General features: G+C 42.2%; 1 protein-coding gene across 1 annotated transcript in view; it reads left to right on the top strand.

The window, feature by feature from the left end:
* LOC120230499 (BRCA1 associated protein) overlaps positions 1-17,286 on the top strand; it is a 30,694-nt gene extending 13,408 nt beyond the window's left edge. The window contains exons 7-12 of the mRNA XM_039230128.1: positions 4,237-4,312; positions 5,025-5,163; positions 5,536-5,645; positions 7,956-8,045; positions 12,597-12,700; positions 14,884-17,286. Coding sequence (XP_039086059.1) covers positions 4,237-4,312; positions 5,025-5,163; positions 5,536-5,645; positions 7,956-8,045; positions 12,597-12,700; positions 14,884-15,247 — 883 coding nt within the window. The 3' untranslated portion in view covers positions 15,248-17,286. The remainder of the gene's footprint in view (positions 1-4,236; positions 4,313-5,024; positions 5,164-5,535; positions 5,646-7,955; positions 8,046-12,596; positions 12,701-14,883) is intronic.
* The last annotated feature ends 220 nt before the right edge of the window (positions 17,287-17,506 follow it).

Genomic DNA, 17,506 nt, shown 5'->3' with positions numbered 1-17,506 from the left:
AGTCAGCTAAGGGAGTTTACATCTATACGTAAGTGCAATCCAATTCAAGGTAGAAACTGGAGGGAGATAGAGTTGGTTTCCCTCTGAGGGTGGGCAAGAAGGGCTGCATGGAGAAGGCAGCATTGGTACCAGGCCTGGGAGGGTAGTTTTTTGACACAGATGTCAGAGAAGGACATTCTGGGAAGGTTTCCCCTAATATCTCCTCAGGAAGATAAGATGACTACTCAAAGTTATTTTTGAAGGGGAAGGAAGGTGGGGCACCTGGGTGGCTCAGTCGGTTGGGTGGCCAACTTCGGCTCAGGTCATGATCTCAGGGTTGGTGGGTTCGAGCCCCGCATCGGGCTCTGTGCTGACAGCTAGCTCAGATCCTGGAGCCTGCTTCAGATTCTGTATCTCCCTCTCTCTCTGCCTCTCCCCTGCTCATGCTGTCTCTCTCTCTCAGAAATAAATAAAAACGTTAAAAAAGGTTTTTTTCTTTTAAAAATGAAGGGGAAGGAAGGGTTTAATAAACTTCATCATCTTTTAATCAATGAGATGATATGTCATAGAATTCTACATGTATAATACCAATAAGGTGATTTTTGTAATTTTTTTCCCTTTTCTCTCTTTAAGTCTCAGGGATTATACTTAACATTCCAGAAAGCACATTCTGGCATAATGTAGGAAAATAGAATTCAGAATTAATTGTTTTATTTAATTTTTTAAAAAATTATTTATTTTAAGAGAGAGAGAGAGAATGAGCAGGGGAAGGGCAGAGAGAGACTGTGAATCTCAAGCAGGCTCTGCAGTGCCAGCGCAGAGCCCAATGCTTAACCTCAACAAACCATGAGATCATGCCCTGAGCCGAAACCAGGAGTCAAACACTTAACCACTGAGCCACCCAGGCACCCCTGTTTGTTTGCTCGTTTGTTTGTTTTAAAGACTTTTTTCTCAGTAAATACACATTTTTTTTTTTAAGAGAGAGCATAAGCAAGGAGAGAAAAAGAGGGAGGGAGAGAATCCTAGGCAGGCTCCACACTCAGCGCAGAGCCCAACATGGGGCAAAATCCCACGACCCTAGAATCATGATCTGAGCCAAGATCAAGAATCAGATGCTTAACTGACTGAGCCACGCAGGCACCGTTTATATATTTTTTAATCTAACTACTACCACAGTTGCCACACAGATCGAAGGAATGACCACAAAGCTACTAGTATGTACCTTTGACAAAACTGTTTGCTGTTTGGGGCTCCTGGGTAGCTCAGTCGGTTAAGCATCTGTCTTCAGCTCGGGTTATGATCTCACAGTTTGTGAGTTCAAGCATTGCTTTGAGTGAGCTCTAACATTGCTTCAGGTGAGCCCCGCTTCTGTCTCTGCCTCTTGCTCACTTTTGCCCTCACTTTCTCAAAAACAACAAAAAAAAAGAAAATAATAATAAAATTATCAATATTCTTATTTTTTTAAAAAAAGGCTGCTTGCTGCTCACTATATCTGCCATTCTCGTTTCTGCAAATTTGTCTTCTGACTTCTTTTAAAAGTTTTTATTTAAATTCCAGTGAGTTCTAGCCCCAGGGGCGCCTGGGTGGTTCAGTCAGTTCAGCATCTGACTCTTGGTTTCGGCTCAGGGCATAATCTTGCTGTTCCCGAGTTCAAGTCCTGTGTCAGACTCTGTGCTGGCAGCTCAGAGCCTGGAGCTTGTTTCAGATTCTGGGTCTTCTTTGCTCTCACTGCCCCTCCCCCACTCATGCTGTCTGTCTGTCTGTCTCTCTCTTTCTCAAACATAAATAAACATTAAAAAATTTTTTAATTAGGAAAAAAGAGTAGCCTGGGTGGCTTAGTTGGTTAAGCATCCAACTTCAGCTCAGGTCATGATCTCACAGTTCATGAATTTGACTTTGCTGTCAGCACAGAGCCTACTTTGGATCCTCTGTCTCCCTCTCTCTCTGCCTCTCTGTGTCTCTTGAAAATAAACATTAAAAAAAAAAAAATTTAATTCCAGTGAGTTAACGTATAGTGTAATGTTAGTTTTAAGTGTGCAATACAGTAATTCACCATTCCCATACCACACCCAATGCTCATCACAAGTGTACTCCTTAATCCCCATCACCCCCATCCCATCCCCTCTTAACCAACCAACAACAACCAGGTTGTTCTCTATAGTTAGGTGTCTGTTTCTTGGTTTGTTCTCTCTCTCTTCTTCCCTTTGTTCATTTGTTTTATTTCTTAAATTCCGCATATGAGTGAAATCATGTGGTATTTATTTTTTCTGACTGATTTCTCTTAGCATTATACTCTCTAGCTCCATCCATGTCATTGCAAAAGGCAAGGTTTCCTTCTCTGTTTTGGCTGAGTGTATTCCATCCTGTGTATATACCACATCTTTACTCATTCATCTATTGATGGACACTAGGGCTGCTTCCATAATGTGGCCATTGTTGGTAATACTGCTGTGAACATCAGAGTGTGTGTCTGGCTTCTCTTTTGATACTAAACAAAGAGACATACTAGATCATTTAGCCTTCTCTTAGGAAATGCAGATAGAACCTCCTCATTTGTGATAAGAACTTCATGTTCTTCCTGCTTATGTCCTTTTCTTGGTTTTATTTACTCAGTTGGGTAACAAATGGATACAAGGTGTATCTTAAGCATTCTTTCTTCTTGGTGCCAGTTCCCAGTTAGCTTCAACTATAACCCACTTTCTATCATTGTTGCCTGCCTGATAAAAATATTCATGACTGGTACTTAGTGTTACTTTCTCTTGAGTATAACAGAAAAGCATTAATGGATTTTTAAATCCTTTTCCCCCAGGTTTATCAAACTATAATTGATCACCATAAATTGTATGTATTTCAGGGCACCTGGTTAGCTCAGTTGCTAGAGCATGTGACTGTTGATCTCAGGGTCTTGAGTTCAAGCCTCATGTTGGGGGGAGAGATTACTTAAAAAGATAATAAAATCATTTTAAAAAGTAACCTTTACCTCCAATGTGGAGCTTGAACTCATGACCCTGAGATGAAGAGACACATGGTCCACTGATTAGGCCAGCCAGGTGCTCCAAGTTTACTTAAAAAAAATTGCAGTATTTAAAATGTACAGCCTGATGACTCAACATACATATATGTTATGAAATATTCACAACCAAGCCAATCAGCATATATCTATTACCTTACACCTTTACCAGTTTCTTTTTTTTCCTGGGTATGTATATGTATGTGTGCTGAGAATACCCAAAGTCTGTCTTCTAAGCAAATTTCAAAAACAATACAATGTTGTCCACTATACTCACATTGATGTGAACCAGTTCTCCAGAATTGATTTATCCTGTGTAATTGAATCCTGTACCCTTTGACCAACATCTCCTTACTGTGCCCTCCCCACAGCCCCTGGTGCCCATCTACCTTTCCCCTCTCTGTTTCTTGTGGGTTTAGCTTCAGTGCCATTTTCATTGGTTTTCTGTAAATTGAAACTGGAGTACTTAGAGAGCACTGGTATCCTCTTCCACAATGTCATGTGCATTTCAGGAAATACATTAACTTTTTTGGTGGGGATGGGGGTGATAACTCTTAGGAGCACTTAGAGAGGATGGGGTAAGATTTTGAGTGATTTAGATCTTTAGGAAATAGCGATAAGGTGGATTGTTGGAAGTAAAAAATGCCTTATGGATAACCAGACATAAAACAAAATTTGGGGGCTCCTGGGTGGCTCAGTCGGTTAAGCATCAGACTTCGGCTCAGGTCATGATCTCAAGGCTCATGGGTTCAAGCCCTGCGCCGGGCTCTGTGCCTACAGCCAGCTCAGAGCCTGGAGCCTGCTTCAGATTCTGTTTCCGTCTCTCTCTGACCCTCCCCTCCTCACACTGTTTCTCTCAGAAATAAATAAAACATTTTTAAAAAAATTTTTTAAAAACAAAAAAAACAAAATTTGTAACTTATCTTACATCCTTAATTCTAACCTGTACATATTTAGTTCTTTGATTAAGCTTTAGACAGAAGAGTGGAAAAAGGGATGAAGCAGATCAAGATTCCTCCCTTCTCCTTTATCAAGATGTTGGGTTTTTGTTTTGGCTTGGTTTTTGGTTTTTTCATTTTGTTTGCAAATAGCTTTAAAGTGTTCTTTGAGTGATATCCTTAGTTATGATAAGCTGTAACCTATAGTATGTGAGAGACAGAAGATTTAAAATTTGGTTTTTGACTTTTGGTTCTGTAACAGCTGTCTTTTGTGTTTGATCTGTGCTGTCACTTTTGTGTCCTGGACAGGTGTCCTGTGTGCCGGTACTGCCAGACACCGGAGCCAGTAGAGGAGAATAAGTGTTTCGAGTGTGGGGTTCAGGAAGTAAGTAATGGCTTGTGGGAAAGAATAATGAACACAGCTTTAATGCTCTGGGGTTTCTTCTGCTCTTTGTGGCTTAAATTCTTTTCAATTCTTTTTCAGGCTGATTGTTTTTTTCTTTTTGTCTCGGGTCATTCAAGAAATATGAATACATTATTTTATACTCTGAAGCAAAAATCTCTGTGCTTTATTCTGTATTTTTTGAAAAGGACTAGACTTTTACTGCTAAATTGTGAATAATTTGTCTTGCTGTTTCCCTAGAGTTCCTTAAAAACCAGAGCAAGAAAATGACCCATAAAAGCATCCTTGCTTTTTGCATTTTAAACACATGTTTATTCAGAACTCCTGTAGAGGGGCGCCTGGGTGGCTTAGTCGGTTGAGCGTCCGACTTTCGCTTAGGTCATGATCTCGCGGTTCGTGGGTTCGAGCCCCGCATTGGGCTATGTGTTGACAGCCAGCTTTGAGCCTGGAGCCTGTTTCAGAGTCTGTGACTCCTTCTCTCTCTGACCCTCCCCTGTTCACGCTCTCTCTCTCTCTCTCTCTCTCCCCGCCCCCCCAGAAATAAATAAAACATTAAAAAAAAATTTTTTTTTTTTAAATGAAACTCCTGTAGAAATAAGTCACCTTCATTCTGTGTCAGTGCCTTTCCCACTCTGAGTGAGCCAGGTCATGTGTTTTTGTACAACTAATTAAGATCTTACCTTCTCCTTGGCAGAACCTTTGGATTTGTTTAATATGTGGCCACATAGGATGTGGACGATATGTAAGTCGACATGCTTATAAGCACTTTGAGGAGACCCAGCACACATATGCCATGCAGCTCACCAACCATCGAGTCTGGGACTATGCTGGAGGTGAAGGACATTCTCACTTTCTAATTTGGATTCATTCTGCATGAACACGTCTCCCTCAGAACCTCTCCCCTTCCTCTCAGAGCTTGAAATCTTCTTGCTGTCTGTGGCAAACTTGAATTCTCAGGGTGCCCCATAGGCCGCTATTTCCTACAAATGGCCTGAATTGCCCATTATAAAGACAGTTAATACTTCCATACTTGCCCTCTGACTCTTTCTTAAATTCAAACGAGTTGGGCCATTTGTACATAAGAATTGCAAGGCATTTAATTTAGACCTGTAAAAACAAAAATTCTGGCCAAGTTAAAAGTGTATGCAGACCCTTTTCATTCTAAAGAAACAAGCCTTGATTGATTCATTCATTCTTTTCTTTAGATAATTATGTCCATCGACTGGTTGCAAGTAAAACAGATGGAAAAATAGTACAGTATGAATGTGAGGGTGATACTTGCCAGGAAGAGAAAATAGATGCCTTACAGTTAGAGGTAAGATACTTTGTTATAAATTACTAAGTATCTTTTTCTCCTGCTTTTTACTTTCCTACCTTAAAAAGTGGCTTGGGCTTTTACTTTGCCATTTGCTCTGTGTGTCAACTATTTTTTAAAGTTCTATCATTGCTGTGGAAGATTATTAAAATACTTTTATTCTATCTAATTTTCTTTTTTGAAAGTCTGAGTTTCACTCTGTCATCTTATTTTGAATGGGATGTTTCTCATTGTCTCAAGTTCAGTGTTAAGGTGGTCCTCCAGCTGCAATAAAGCTAGAAGTTAAGAATCTTCCTGTTGGCATCACAGTAGCAGTTGGAAACTGAACAGGTCAGAATGAGGAAACCCCAGTAACATCCTTCCATGGCCAGGAAGCTTTTTGCATATCTTGGGTATTTTATGAATTAGATGCTTATGTACTTAAAGTGTGTATTTATACACACACACACACACACACACACACACACACAAAGCCGTTTGGGGTATTCATATATAGTTGGAGAAACAACAAAATTAGCACAGTCCGATTTTTCACTGTAGCAGTAAATCCCATCTCCTATAAAATTGGTATATTATAACTTTATGGTAACGAAGGAGAAGTTTAACATGAATCTTCTTTTGTATTAATTTCAAACTGATTGTTTTAAAAGCAGATCGCTTAGGGGTGCCTGGATGGCTCAGTCGGTTAAGTGTCCAACTTCAGTTCAGGTCATGATCTCACAGTCCGTGAGTTCAAGCCCTGCGTCAGGTTCTGTGCTGACAGCTTGGAGCCTGGAGCCTGCTTCGGATTCTGTCTCCCCCTTTCTCCGCTCCTCCCTCTCTCTCTCAAAAATAAATAAACATTAAAAACAATTTTTTTAAACAAATAGTTTATTAGCCTGGGGAGGAAATGGATATTTGAAAACTTGCTCATCTCTGGACTTTTATGGTCTAATAGATTGAGTAGAATGGCCCAAGATAAGGCTGATGTTTAATTGTATTAATATGAAAAAGTTTAAACCTTTTACATTAAGTTTTCAGAAGTAACCCTTTCACATTAACTCTAAGTGTATTCATGCAACAGATGTTTATTGAAGTCTGCTGTCTGTCAGCCACTGTCCTTGATTCTGGGAGTACGCATTGAACAGACTCCCTGCCCTCAAGGAGTGTACATTCTAGTGGCACACACACAGTCTCCCATCGGACCCTTCTCCCTCTTGCACCTTCGTTCTCTTCTCCAGCTTACAAGCATATTCATATCTCTTTTTAGTCTCTTAGAATGGTTTTTCTGAAATGCAGATATGACATTGCCACTCCATGGCCCACATTTCTCAATATAATACCCCAGGGCCTTCTACAGGCTCCATCTGCCCAAACCTTGCACCCTAGGCTTATTGATGTTACTCCATTATCATCTTGAAGAGATCCTACGTGTCCACAGCTCACATCTGGGTCCAGTAGTTCTCTGGAATCAGATCTCTGTCTTTACGTATCTCCACCTGTCTGTCGAGAGCCCTCCCATATCTCTCCTCTCAAGACTCCTCCCAGACCCTATAGTCGTAAGCCATCTATCCTTTCTCAGTAGTTACACAGTACTTGTTCATTCGTTCATGCAGTCAAGTAGCAAACATTTCTTGACATCCAGCATATGCCAGGCACTGAGGCTACAGAAAGAAAGATAGAGCCCTCACTTTGAAAGAGTTCATATTCTAGTCAGGGAGACCTGGTGATTAAGTGCTAGCATCCTAAGTGCTGTCAATGACAGGCATTATGCTAAGGGAGCTGAGAGGGGTGCTTAACCCCAGGCTGGGAGGGACAGGGGCAGCTTTCTAGAGTAGGGAGTGAGTTGATTTAACACTTTGATTTTAAAAACCTTGGGGTTCTTCTTAAAATTAACTTGATGGGGCAGCTGGGTGGCTCATTTGGTTGGGTATCTGACTTCAACTCAGTCATGATCTCATGGTCTGTGGATTTGGGCCCTGCGTGGGGCTCTGTGCTGACAGAGCCTGGAGCCTGCTTTGGATTCTGTCTCCCTCTCTCTCTGCCTCTCCCCAGCTTGTGCTCTCTGTCTCTCTCTCAGTAATGTACATGTCTCTGCTTGCTTGTCCAGACATTGTAAGCCCCAGGTCAGGGGTGTAATTGACATCTCTATATTCCCATGATTTGTTGAGCAGAGTGTAACCAAGATGTAATACATGTTCTGATGGTTATATTTACTCTTATAGGTCAATAAAAGTCAGGTTTTTAAAAAAATAAAAATAAATAAAAGGTTTTATCGAAATGCAGAAACTATAGTGACTTATGTTTTGGTGTCTGTTGTCTCTTTTTCAGTATTCATATTTACTAACAAGCCAGCTGGAATCTCAGCGAATCTACTGGGAAAACAAGATAGTTCGGATAGAGAAGGACACAGCAGAGGAAGTAAGTTTCTGTCTGGATGCCGCAGACGTGCTACATGGCAGGGCTATCTGATGTTGGGTGGGAAAAGGCAGAATACAAGAAAAGAGGAATGCTGGAATCTTCCTTATTCTGATACAGAGATAGAGAATTGTTTTGCCTCTAAAAAGAAACCTTTGTCATATGTCAGTTATATCTCAATAAAGCCTGGGTGAGGGGGGTGGCGGCGGAGAGAAGAAAGGAAACAAGAATTTGGAATCAGTAGGCTCACCCCGGTAATCTAACTTTAGATCAGGATTCCAGAGAGAAGTGGTTAAAAACATGAATCATCATCATTATATTACAGACTTAGCCCCTGAAGGCAGTGTCAGGCAACAAGAAATTCTAGACCACAATGAGAATGAAATTAGTCAAAATGAGGAAAAGGAAGAGGCAAAAATATGCTGTTGCAAATGCATTCAGCTGAGCATTATTTAAGAAGAGGAAGGAAGCCAACATACACTCTCACCTAGAGTTCCTAAATCCAGAAGAATGTATTAAAGTTGTATGCTGAACTCTATATTATACTAAATATAAGGAAGAAACGAAATACCTGCTATGTATCCTGAAAAAAGAAAACTTGGATTTAAAGACTTGAGTATTTTGGTATTTTTATTGGGGAGAGATTTGTTTCTTAACTTCAGTCTTTCTAGTGCCTTGTGCAATTCCATTTAAAAAAATAGTATGTACAGGAGGCTTGTAATTTGAGTCAGCCAGTTGGTTTGTCAGCTTGGGAACAGCTGCTTTGAGGAGCTGCGTGTGGGCTTCTGTGGCACTGAGACGGTGCTGAGCCCTTAAAACTGAAAAGAAGAAAATCAGGCAGAGGTGCTAGAGCTTCCGTGGTTCCGTGATGCCTTATTTGTCTGGGACAGAGGTTTTCGAATTTAACAAAATCCTTGAAAGAAGATGCCACTCACTTCTCCACCAGGTAAAAGAGAAAAGTGGTGTGATTTGGGTGGAAACCCAGATGGAGGGCCCAGAGCTTCAACTGCTTGCTTTTCCCATCATGTCCAGCATGTGCAAGGGACCCTAATGGCTCCAAAGAAGGCATTTTTTTTTCTTTTAACATTTACTCAGAGAGACAGAGACAGAGTGTGAGCAGGGGAGGGGCAAAGAGAGAGGGAGACACAAAATCAGAAGCAGGCTCCAGGCTCCGAGCTGTCAGCACAAAGCCTGACGTGGGGCTCGAACACACGAACGGTGAGATCATGACCTGAGCCGAAGTTGGACATTTCACTGACTGAGCCACGCAGGCGCCCCAAAAAAAGGCATTTTGAAAACCAGTGAGCTCCTGAGGGTTCATGTAGAATGAGTGCTCCAAGAATCTTTCTCGGGTTCTAGGGACAGTATTCATAATTCACAGATCCTCTTAATATTCAGTACAGGCTTTAAATTTTTTTTAAATGCTTGGGGTGCCTGGGTGGCTCAGTCGGCTGAGCATCCGACTCAATTTCAGCTCAGGTCATGATCCCAGGGTCATGGGGTTGACCTCAGTATGTCAGGTTCTACACTGAGTGTGGAACCTCCTTAAGATTCTCTGTCCTTCTCCCCAACTTGGCACATGTACTTGTGCATGCATACTTTCTCTCTCTGAAATAAAATCACAGTAACACTAAAATAAATAAAATCCTTAAATGATTATTTTGGTAATTTTGTGAGTCCCTGGCATAACTATACCTTCCGACCAGGACTGCGGAGCCAGGCTCAGGTCTCATCTGTGTGGAAGCTGGGGTTCCCCTGGAATGGAGCAGGCAGGGCCAGGCTCACACACAGGCCATGCCTGTTAGCCCCGGTTTCTGGGTATGCCTACAAATGAGGAGAAATCAAGTTTCTCAAATTAAGGCTCAATACCAGCTTTAAAATGACCTTTAGTTCAAAGTTGTTGTTTAGCAAGAACCTTCCAAGTGGTGGAGGTGCCTTTCCAGAGGCACTCAGGGTCACTTGCTGTCCTGCTTCTGAATGGGCTTGGTTGGAACACACATTGGAAGGACATGCCTCCGGCAGCACCCAGGACGCCGAGCTCCAGTTACCGAGCCTTGGTGTCAAGTCCTGAGTCCCGGGGAGGAGCGCTGGCAAGTCCACACAGCCTCCATACCGGGTGTTTCCACAGGGGGTCTACGTAAGTGCTTCATGCAGACCCTTGAGAGCTAAGCTTAGGGTTCTCTCTGCCGTCTAAGACCCTTTAGGATTAACTGCATTCTCTAACAAATGCCCATGAAAAGCAAGTCAAGGGGCCAGAAAGCTAAAAACTAGAACTTGTGTTTCCTTTTACGTAGGGGTAAGATGGATGTCAGAGCAGCCCCAAATATAAAGCTTGAAGGGCTTGAAAAGGATGTTCTGTTTTCCAATAACAAATGTTGCTTATCTGTAAGTTAATGAGTGATGCAGACCGTTTGTTCTTGCCACTGTCCTCCTTTTGACCAGTCGTCTGTCCGTCGGCACCTCCAGCAGGAGAGCGTGTGCAGGGCAGAACCGCGGTGGACCACGGGCATCACTGATGGGGATTCTTGTTCATGGTGCTCACTGTGGACTTCAGTTACAACACTACTCCGTCCCCAACCCCCACCCCACAGTGCCTTTGGTAGTGCGGTCATTATAGCGTGGGAGAGTCTGTTCTAGAAAATGAAGCTCATGCCCACTCCAAGTTTCTTGTTGTAGTGGGGCCACGTATGAAATGAAGAACATGGAGCAGGCAGTCAGGATGGGTGAATTCCTCTACGAATCCTTTTCTCCTTGCACCTCTAGCTCTATGTAAATCAGTACTTTTTCCACCTGTGGATTGTGAAATGAGTTTGGTGGAGCACAGCTGGCATTTTTATTAATCAGGGCAGGATAAATATAAAATATCACAGTGCGTTATCATATTTAATACTGTTTTGTGAAGCTCTTGTGTCACACGTGTGTGTGTACGTATACTGAGTGTTTCTTACTGTGACTCATGGTCAGAAATGTTCTAAAAAGACACTAACTTAAACCATTGTAACATTTGTCTCTAGCAATATTAAAAAGCTTCTTGGAGTTATTTGGTTATTTTTTATCTTGATTTAAGTGTGTTTGGCTTAAGTATCTTGAGTGAGCAAAATATGCACAGTTTTGTTCCTTTTGACAGTCATTTCTCTCCAATTTCCCTAAACTGATTCCTGTTAGTTTAGGAGACCGTGTAAGAAGGATCCTAGTGGTCTTTTATTTCAAAACAATAATGAGGAGAAAATTAATACCAAACTAGATTTAGAGCAGTTTTTAAGCTATTTTTATTTTTATGACATAGAGGAATCTTCTTCGAATTGCATATTTTTCTAACTTAACAGAAGTTAGCTATAAAGTTAATTTCTACAGTTATTTTCTTACTACTTAAAAAAACAGTGCTGTTAGAAATCTGCTCAGCAGGCTGTATGGCAAGTTTTTAGAGGAAAGTATTAAAAACAGTGGGCCTTTTTCTAACATGATGGATGTTACGTGCATGGCAGATCCCTGCTGAGAGTTTAGATCTGCCCAAAGGTCATTTTTCCTTTGCTGTATAGCTGTGGCCTGCAGTGTGGTGCAGAGAGGTTTAGAACTTGGGCCCAGTCCCAAATCTACCATGCTCTAGCTGGGTGACCTTGGGCATATTGCCTCACCTTGCCATAAGCCTGTTTCTGTAAAAAGTTGACACACTGAAGTCTCTGGCTTCTTATCAGATATAAAGGGGGTACTGCTTACAAAACACCTGGCTGGTGCTTGGGCCATAGGATTTGAATTCTCAGTCCCTTTCAGTTTCTGTTATCACTGCCTCATGATCCACCCAGCCTCACTACTTCTTCTCCCCTCCCCCCCCAGTCTTCTCCCTGTGTCCTCAGACTGGTAGAGGTGACGCATTTCTCAGTTCAGTCAGCAGACCTGACTCAATCCACTGTCTCCTTAGCTAGACTCCCACAGACTCTTGGTTTCTGACACAATACACCAGAATTTAAAAATTCTCTTCAGTTTATAAGACAGTGTAACATAAGTTCTCTCTATATTGCACTTATAAATTAATTCAAAACAAGAACCGCTTATGTTCCATGTGGCTTCATGGTACATGAGAAAATTTAATAATGAGGTTTTCGGGGTGGGGGCAGCGTTGGACCCAAACAGCTAAAATCCATTATCACAATTTTCTTGCATTAGATTAGGTTGTTAGATTATTTGGTTGGTAATTTTTGGGATGTGATCTCAGAAGGGAAGAAATGGTGAGTTAAGAAAGGGAGGCTCTGGTCTGGCCTCTGACAGAACATCTCCTGCCTTACTGCCGAAGGCTTGCTCTTTACTTCCGAGCAGTTTCACTTGCCATGTAGCTGTGATCCCTCGTTCATCCTGGTATAGAGAAACGGAAAAAAAGGATTTCTCAAAATGTTTATTTCTGTTAGAGAAATTCTTTGAAATGATTATCTCACTTTTTCTTAGTTTGGTTTGTCAGAGTTACACACAGGTCATTGAAAAAATGCTTGTGAAGTTAGCCCCAGAGACCCCACAGCTATGCCGCCGCAAAGTGAAACGGATCTCTGTTTGCTCTTCCAGATTAACAACATGAAGACCAAATTTAAAGAAACAATTGAGAAGTGTGACAATCTGGAGCACAGACTAAATGATCTCCTAAAAGAAAAGCAGTCTGTGGAAAGAAAGTAGGTGTAATCGGTCTCTTCTTTAACTTAGCTGTCTCAGGCTCCGTAAACAAGTCCTCTCCTCCATTCCAATGAAAACACTTTCCATTTCAAGGGCGTCTATCACTAGGTTTTCAGGGGTCTCCCTATTTATGGAGCAAACGTATGGTGACTTCCTGTTTATTAAAGACTACAGCACTTCATGCCAGATGGATGCCATGTGGAAAGCAGTGCTCTCTCCCAACATCTGTGCTCACGGTGTGCAGATATTGTCCACTGTAGCCTGTAGAAAGCAGTCCCCTTGTGTTTGGAGCCACAGCGTCTCTGAGCCATGGTGGCTGAGAACTGACCGGAGACAGCCCGTGTCTGAGCCGGACATGGCGTGCATTCTGGCCTTAGGCAGGAGTTAAAGGCCAGAGTTGTTGAATACGGAAGAAAAAATTCAAGACCAGCATGGCAAGAACATCCTCCACTACTGTGATATGGGGAGATACTTGGTGCTCATGGAAATTACCTTTCTCGTTTAAGTAGATTCACAAAAATAGTTGGGCTTTTTACCTCCAGACAGTGGATGAAAAATAAGGAGGAGAACTTTTAAAAGCTTTTTTTTTAAAGAAACCTTTATTCTGGAATAAATTCAGATTTTCAGAGGTTGCACTGAGTTGCCATAGCCCTTCACCTGTTTTCTCCAGTGTCAGAAGTTATTTTAATAGGGTTTTTTTTGTATTGTGGCAAAATCCATGTAATAAAATTTGTCATATTCACTGTAAGTGTATAATTCAGTGGCACTAAGTGGCATTCACAACATCCTGCTACTGTCACCATCATCTGTTTCAAAATTTTTTCATCACCCACAACACTCTCTGCCAAAGGTTTTTTTTTTCTCTTAAATATTTTATTTTTTTATTTTTTCCCCACACCCTTAAATATCTTATTTTTAAGGAATCTCTACACCCAACATGGGGCTTGAACTCACAGCCCCAAGATCAAGAGTCTCATGCTCTACTGACAGCCAGCCAGGAGCCCCAAAGTTGTTGTTTTTTTTTTTTTTAACTGTTATAAAAACGACACAATAGGATTAATAGAAATTAAAATAGTCTATACTTTCGGCTCCCTAACAAACTGAACTATATTAAAGAATTAAAAGTGGAAGTTTTCTCCCAGTCTGCAGATTTTGCTATCTAAAGGTTACTGCTGTTAATTGATAGTACCAGTGAATATTTGCTCTTCCAGATCTTTTGCTATATCCATATGAATGTGTCACATATCTTTGTTTCTAGAAAAATAGAATAATATTAGGTATTCTGTTTGGTAAAACATTCTGTTTTGGAGACTTTTTTTTTTCATACTGACACATGTAGATCTACCTTGGTCTTTCTGACAGCTGCACGGCATTGCATCGGATGGGGGTTCCATAATAATTTTAATGGTCCCCAATTGATGGACATTTAAGTTGTCTCAAGTCTTAGACTAATATAAACTATGTTGCAATGAGCCTTCTTCTCCATGTTTCTTTTAGTACAGCCTTGAATATACTTTATAGGGTAAGTTCCTAGAACAGGTGTGTCAGAGGGCATGTGAAATTGTGGCTTTTATAGATCTTGCCACGTTGACTTCCAAAGAGCTTGTCCCAGTCCGCACTCCAGTGCCAATGCCTAGAAGTTCCTCTTTTCCCCGCAGCTGGTCTCTTTGGCACTCTGATACATACAAATGTATCTCCAGTGGGTCTTAATTTGTAATTCTTGCCCTCTGAGTAAGATTGAGCATCAAGAATAAGGCACTCCCTATTCTTGAAAACTCTTCTCCAGTAAATGCAGTGAGGTCAGAGCACTTGACTCTCCAAGAATGTCACTTTTCCTCATAACTTCTTTATCGTAGCTGTTATCTCTGAGCCATCTATTTAACCCAAGACTGCAAAACAGAGGAGCAGTAGAAGCTTTACCATGAATCATAGAGTCGTTTCCACTATTGAAAAATTTCTGATGCTTAGAAAAACTGTCTTGAAGCTACGCTGTTAACCAGAGCAGAGTCCTTGCTTTGTATGGCAGTCGCGATGGCAGCAGTCTCCCTCCGCCACAGGAGGGAGGAGTCCAGTCCCTAAATGAATTCTGAGATCATAGCGCCTCTGTTCAATCCCAGAGCAGAAAGGGGACTGTGTCAGCAAATGAAAAAACGTGCTTTTGTCTTCCTTTGTTTTGCAAAAGGTGTACCCAGCTAAACACAAAAGTGGCCAAACTCACCACAGAGCTCAGAGAGGAGCAGGAAATGAACAAGTGTTTGCGCGCCAACCAAGTCCTCCTGCAGAACAAGCTGAAGGAGGAGGAGAGGATGCTGAAGGAGACCTGCGACCAGAAGGATCTGCAGATCACCGAGATCCAGGAGCAGCTGCGTGACGTCATGTTCTACCTGGAGACGCAGCAGAAGATCAGCCACCTGCCTGCTGAGACCCGGCAGGAAATCCAGGAGGGACAGATCAACATCGCCATGGCCTCGGCCTCCAGCCCCCCCTCTTCGGGGGGCGGTGGGAAGCTGCCCTCCAGGAAAGGCCGCAGCAAGAGGGGCAAGTGACCTTCCGAGGAACGCACGTCCCTGAGACTGGTTCCCGGCACAGTGAGGGTGTGCTGGGGCTTCCGCTGAATGTGAGGGTGGACCTCAAATAAGTACCAGTGAGGATTGAGCCACAGTTGTTTGGATCTGTCATTTGCTAGCGCGTGGTGTGATAAACGTAGGGGGCTGATGACCCAGAGCGCCGATGGAGACGGGCCGGGTTTTAGCAGGTGGCTGCCATTTTCAACCGTAACCGTTCACTAACCTCAGACATTCTAATGACCATTTTGCCTTCCTACTTGAGAGAAGCCCCAGCTCTGCTGTGCATTTTCCGTTGTATTTATTGAGTCTGTGTATTTGACGTTCGGTTCTGGGGTCGGTTTAAGATGTCAAATTTTTTTTTTATAGCCTCAAAGGTAATGTTACCTGAGGTCTAGCAGCTGCTTTAAAGAGAGGTTTGCACTGGCCACTGAGGATTTATGAAAACTCCCCAGTGTTAGTCTGACATCCTTGTCATCCCCTCCCTGCGTCTGGGAAGAATTGGTTGAATGTCATATGAACGGAGGCTGGGCCTGTAAACCTTCAGTCCCTAGCCTGTCCCAGCAGCCCCCTCTGGCTCTGGGGCTAGCCAGGAAAAACAACTCTGGGGCGGGCTGAGCAGACCCAGGGTGGTGGGTGCTTCTACGTTGTTTCTTTCTGATGACTCCAGGCCTCATTATGAACCTCAAGTAAAGAGGGGGCTGACTGATTGCTCTGAGACTCCGATCTCAGAGTGGATTTCCTAGCATCTAGCAAGAATCAGCAAGCAGACTTACCATCCATGTGAAAATGGGCGGTGAGGCCTCTGACTAGCTGATTGTGTATTTTGCTGGGATCAGTATTTTCTGAATGTTTACAAAAGATTGGGCTGCATGCTCAGGTTGTGGCTAGAGGGAGCTTGGGCAGATTTTCAGTTATGCTTTCAAGATACAACCAAAGGCTGTTTCTAAATCCGAAAATTAGAATTTTAACAGGGCCCCTTTAAAACAGTCATGCAGTGCTCATTGTGAGCCAACAGAGGGGCCATGTACTTTCTCTAGAAACCTTAACGTAGTAACTCATAATACGCAGCAATTAAGCCAAGTTAAAGGAGGACCTGTGTTGGAATTTAGCTTCCAGAAGGGGTAGCTGGATAGATGAACAAGACGTACCCTGAAATGATGGGTTTTGTTTTCTGCTTTAGAGTTAGCCAGAGTTTCCCAATGATCACGTTTTAGAATTGTTTTCAGCCTATGGTTAGGCCTCATCCCCTTTGGCCTGAATGTCTTTCTCGTTCCTTGTTAGCACACAAACCATATTGCTAATCACCATCCATTTTTGTGGGATGCCCCGGGTCATTTCCCAGAAACCCTCACCTGTAACTTTGCGAAATGAATGTACTCAGACATTCTCAATTTCTACTTTGGGCAGACCGACTCTGGAAGTGCCCCTTGGACTATCATATACAGACACCTTAAAGCAAAAGTGGGAATGTAAAGCGTAACCTAATTCTCTTTCCTATAGAGATTCTATTTTATTTAAAATCTATTTTTACACTAGTTAGAATCCTGCTTTTTTGGCCAAGTACTTGTCTTGCATGTCTGACCTTGCAGAAGCTGGGGTGGATCGTAGCATACTAATTACGAGAGTTAGAAGTAGTTTACAAAGCTTGCTCACTCCTCATATTCCCGTGATCCCCTCCACCAAGCAGCCCCACCACCAGCTGGGGGAACCGAGATTTTCAGTACAAGTGGGATAAGTGTCCTGAAAGGCTGTGCCCAGAGGAATGAGCAAATAGGCAAATGTTTCCAAACTACTTGAAGGTTTAAAAATGTTTTCCAGGAAAAAAAAAAAAAAGGCATCTTATCAAGATACATAAAGAAAGTGTTTTTAAAAAAGGTCAAAGAGTCATGTTTAAATTTGACAAAATTACATAAGATAGAAACTGTTAGTATTTTCTTCAGGATGGAAATGAACCACTTAATATATCCATACCACCTTGAACAATGAAATTGCATTAAAATAACCAAACTTTGAAATGATTCTGCCCCGTGTGAAATCTGTGTCTGGCTGGTTCTGGTTGACGTTTGCTTGGGAGCTTATATCTGGACAACCTAAGAAAGTGTCCGTGACCTGAATTTAAAAGCAGCATAAAAACCGTCCCCTCAACAATATATGAGCAAGCTAGATTATTCCTCTTTCCACCCCCTTTGCTCCACCTTCCCAAACTAATACAAAGTAGCTGAACTGAATACAGAATAA

The sequence above is a fragment of the Hyaena hyaena genome, unplaced genomic scaffold (assembly GCF_003009895.1).
Source record: "Hyaena hyaena isolate Hyena2069 unplaced genomic scaffold, ASM300989v1 scaffold_0, whole genome shotgun sequence".
Lineage (NCBI taxonomy): Eukaryota > Metazoa > Chordata > Mammalia > Carnivora > Hyaenidae > Hyaena > Hyaena hyaena.
This window is presented reverse-complemented; position numbering and strand designations above follow the sequence as displayed.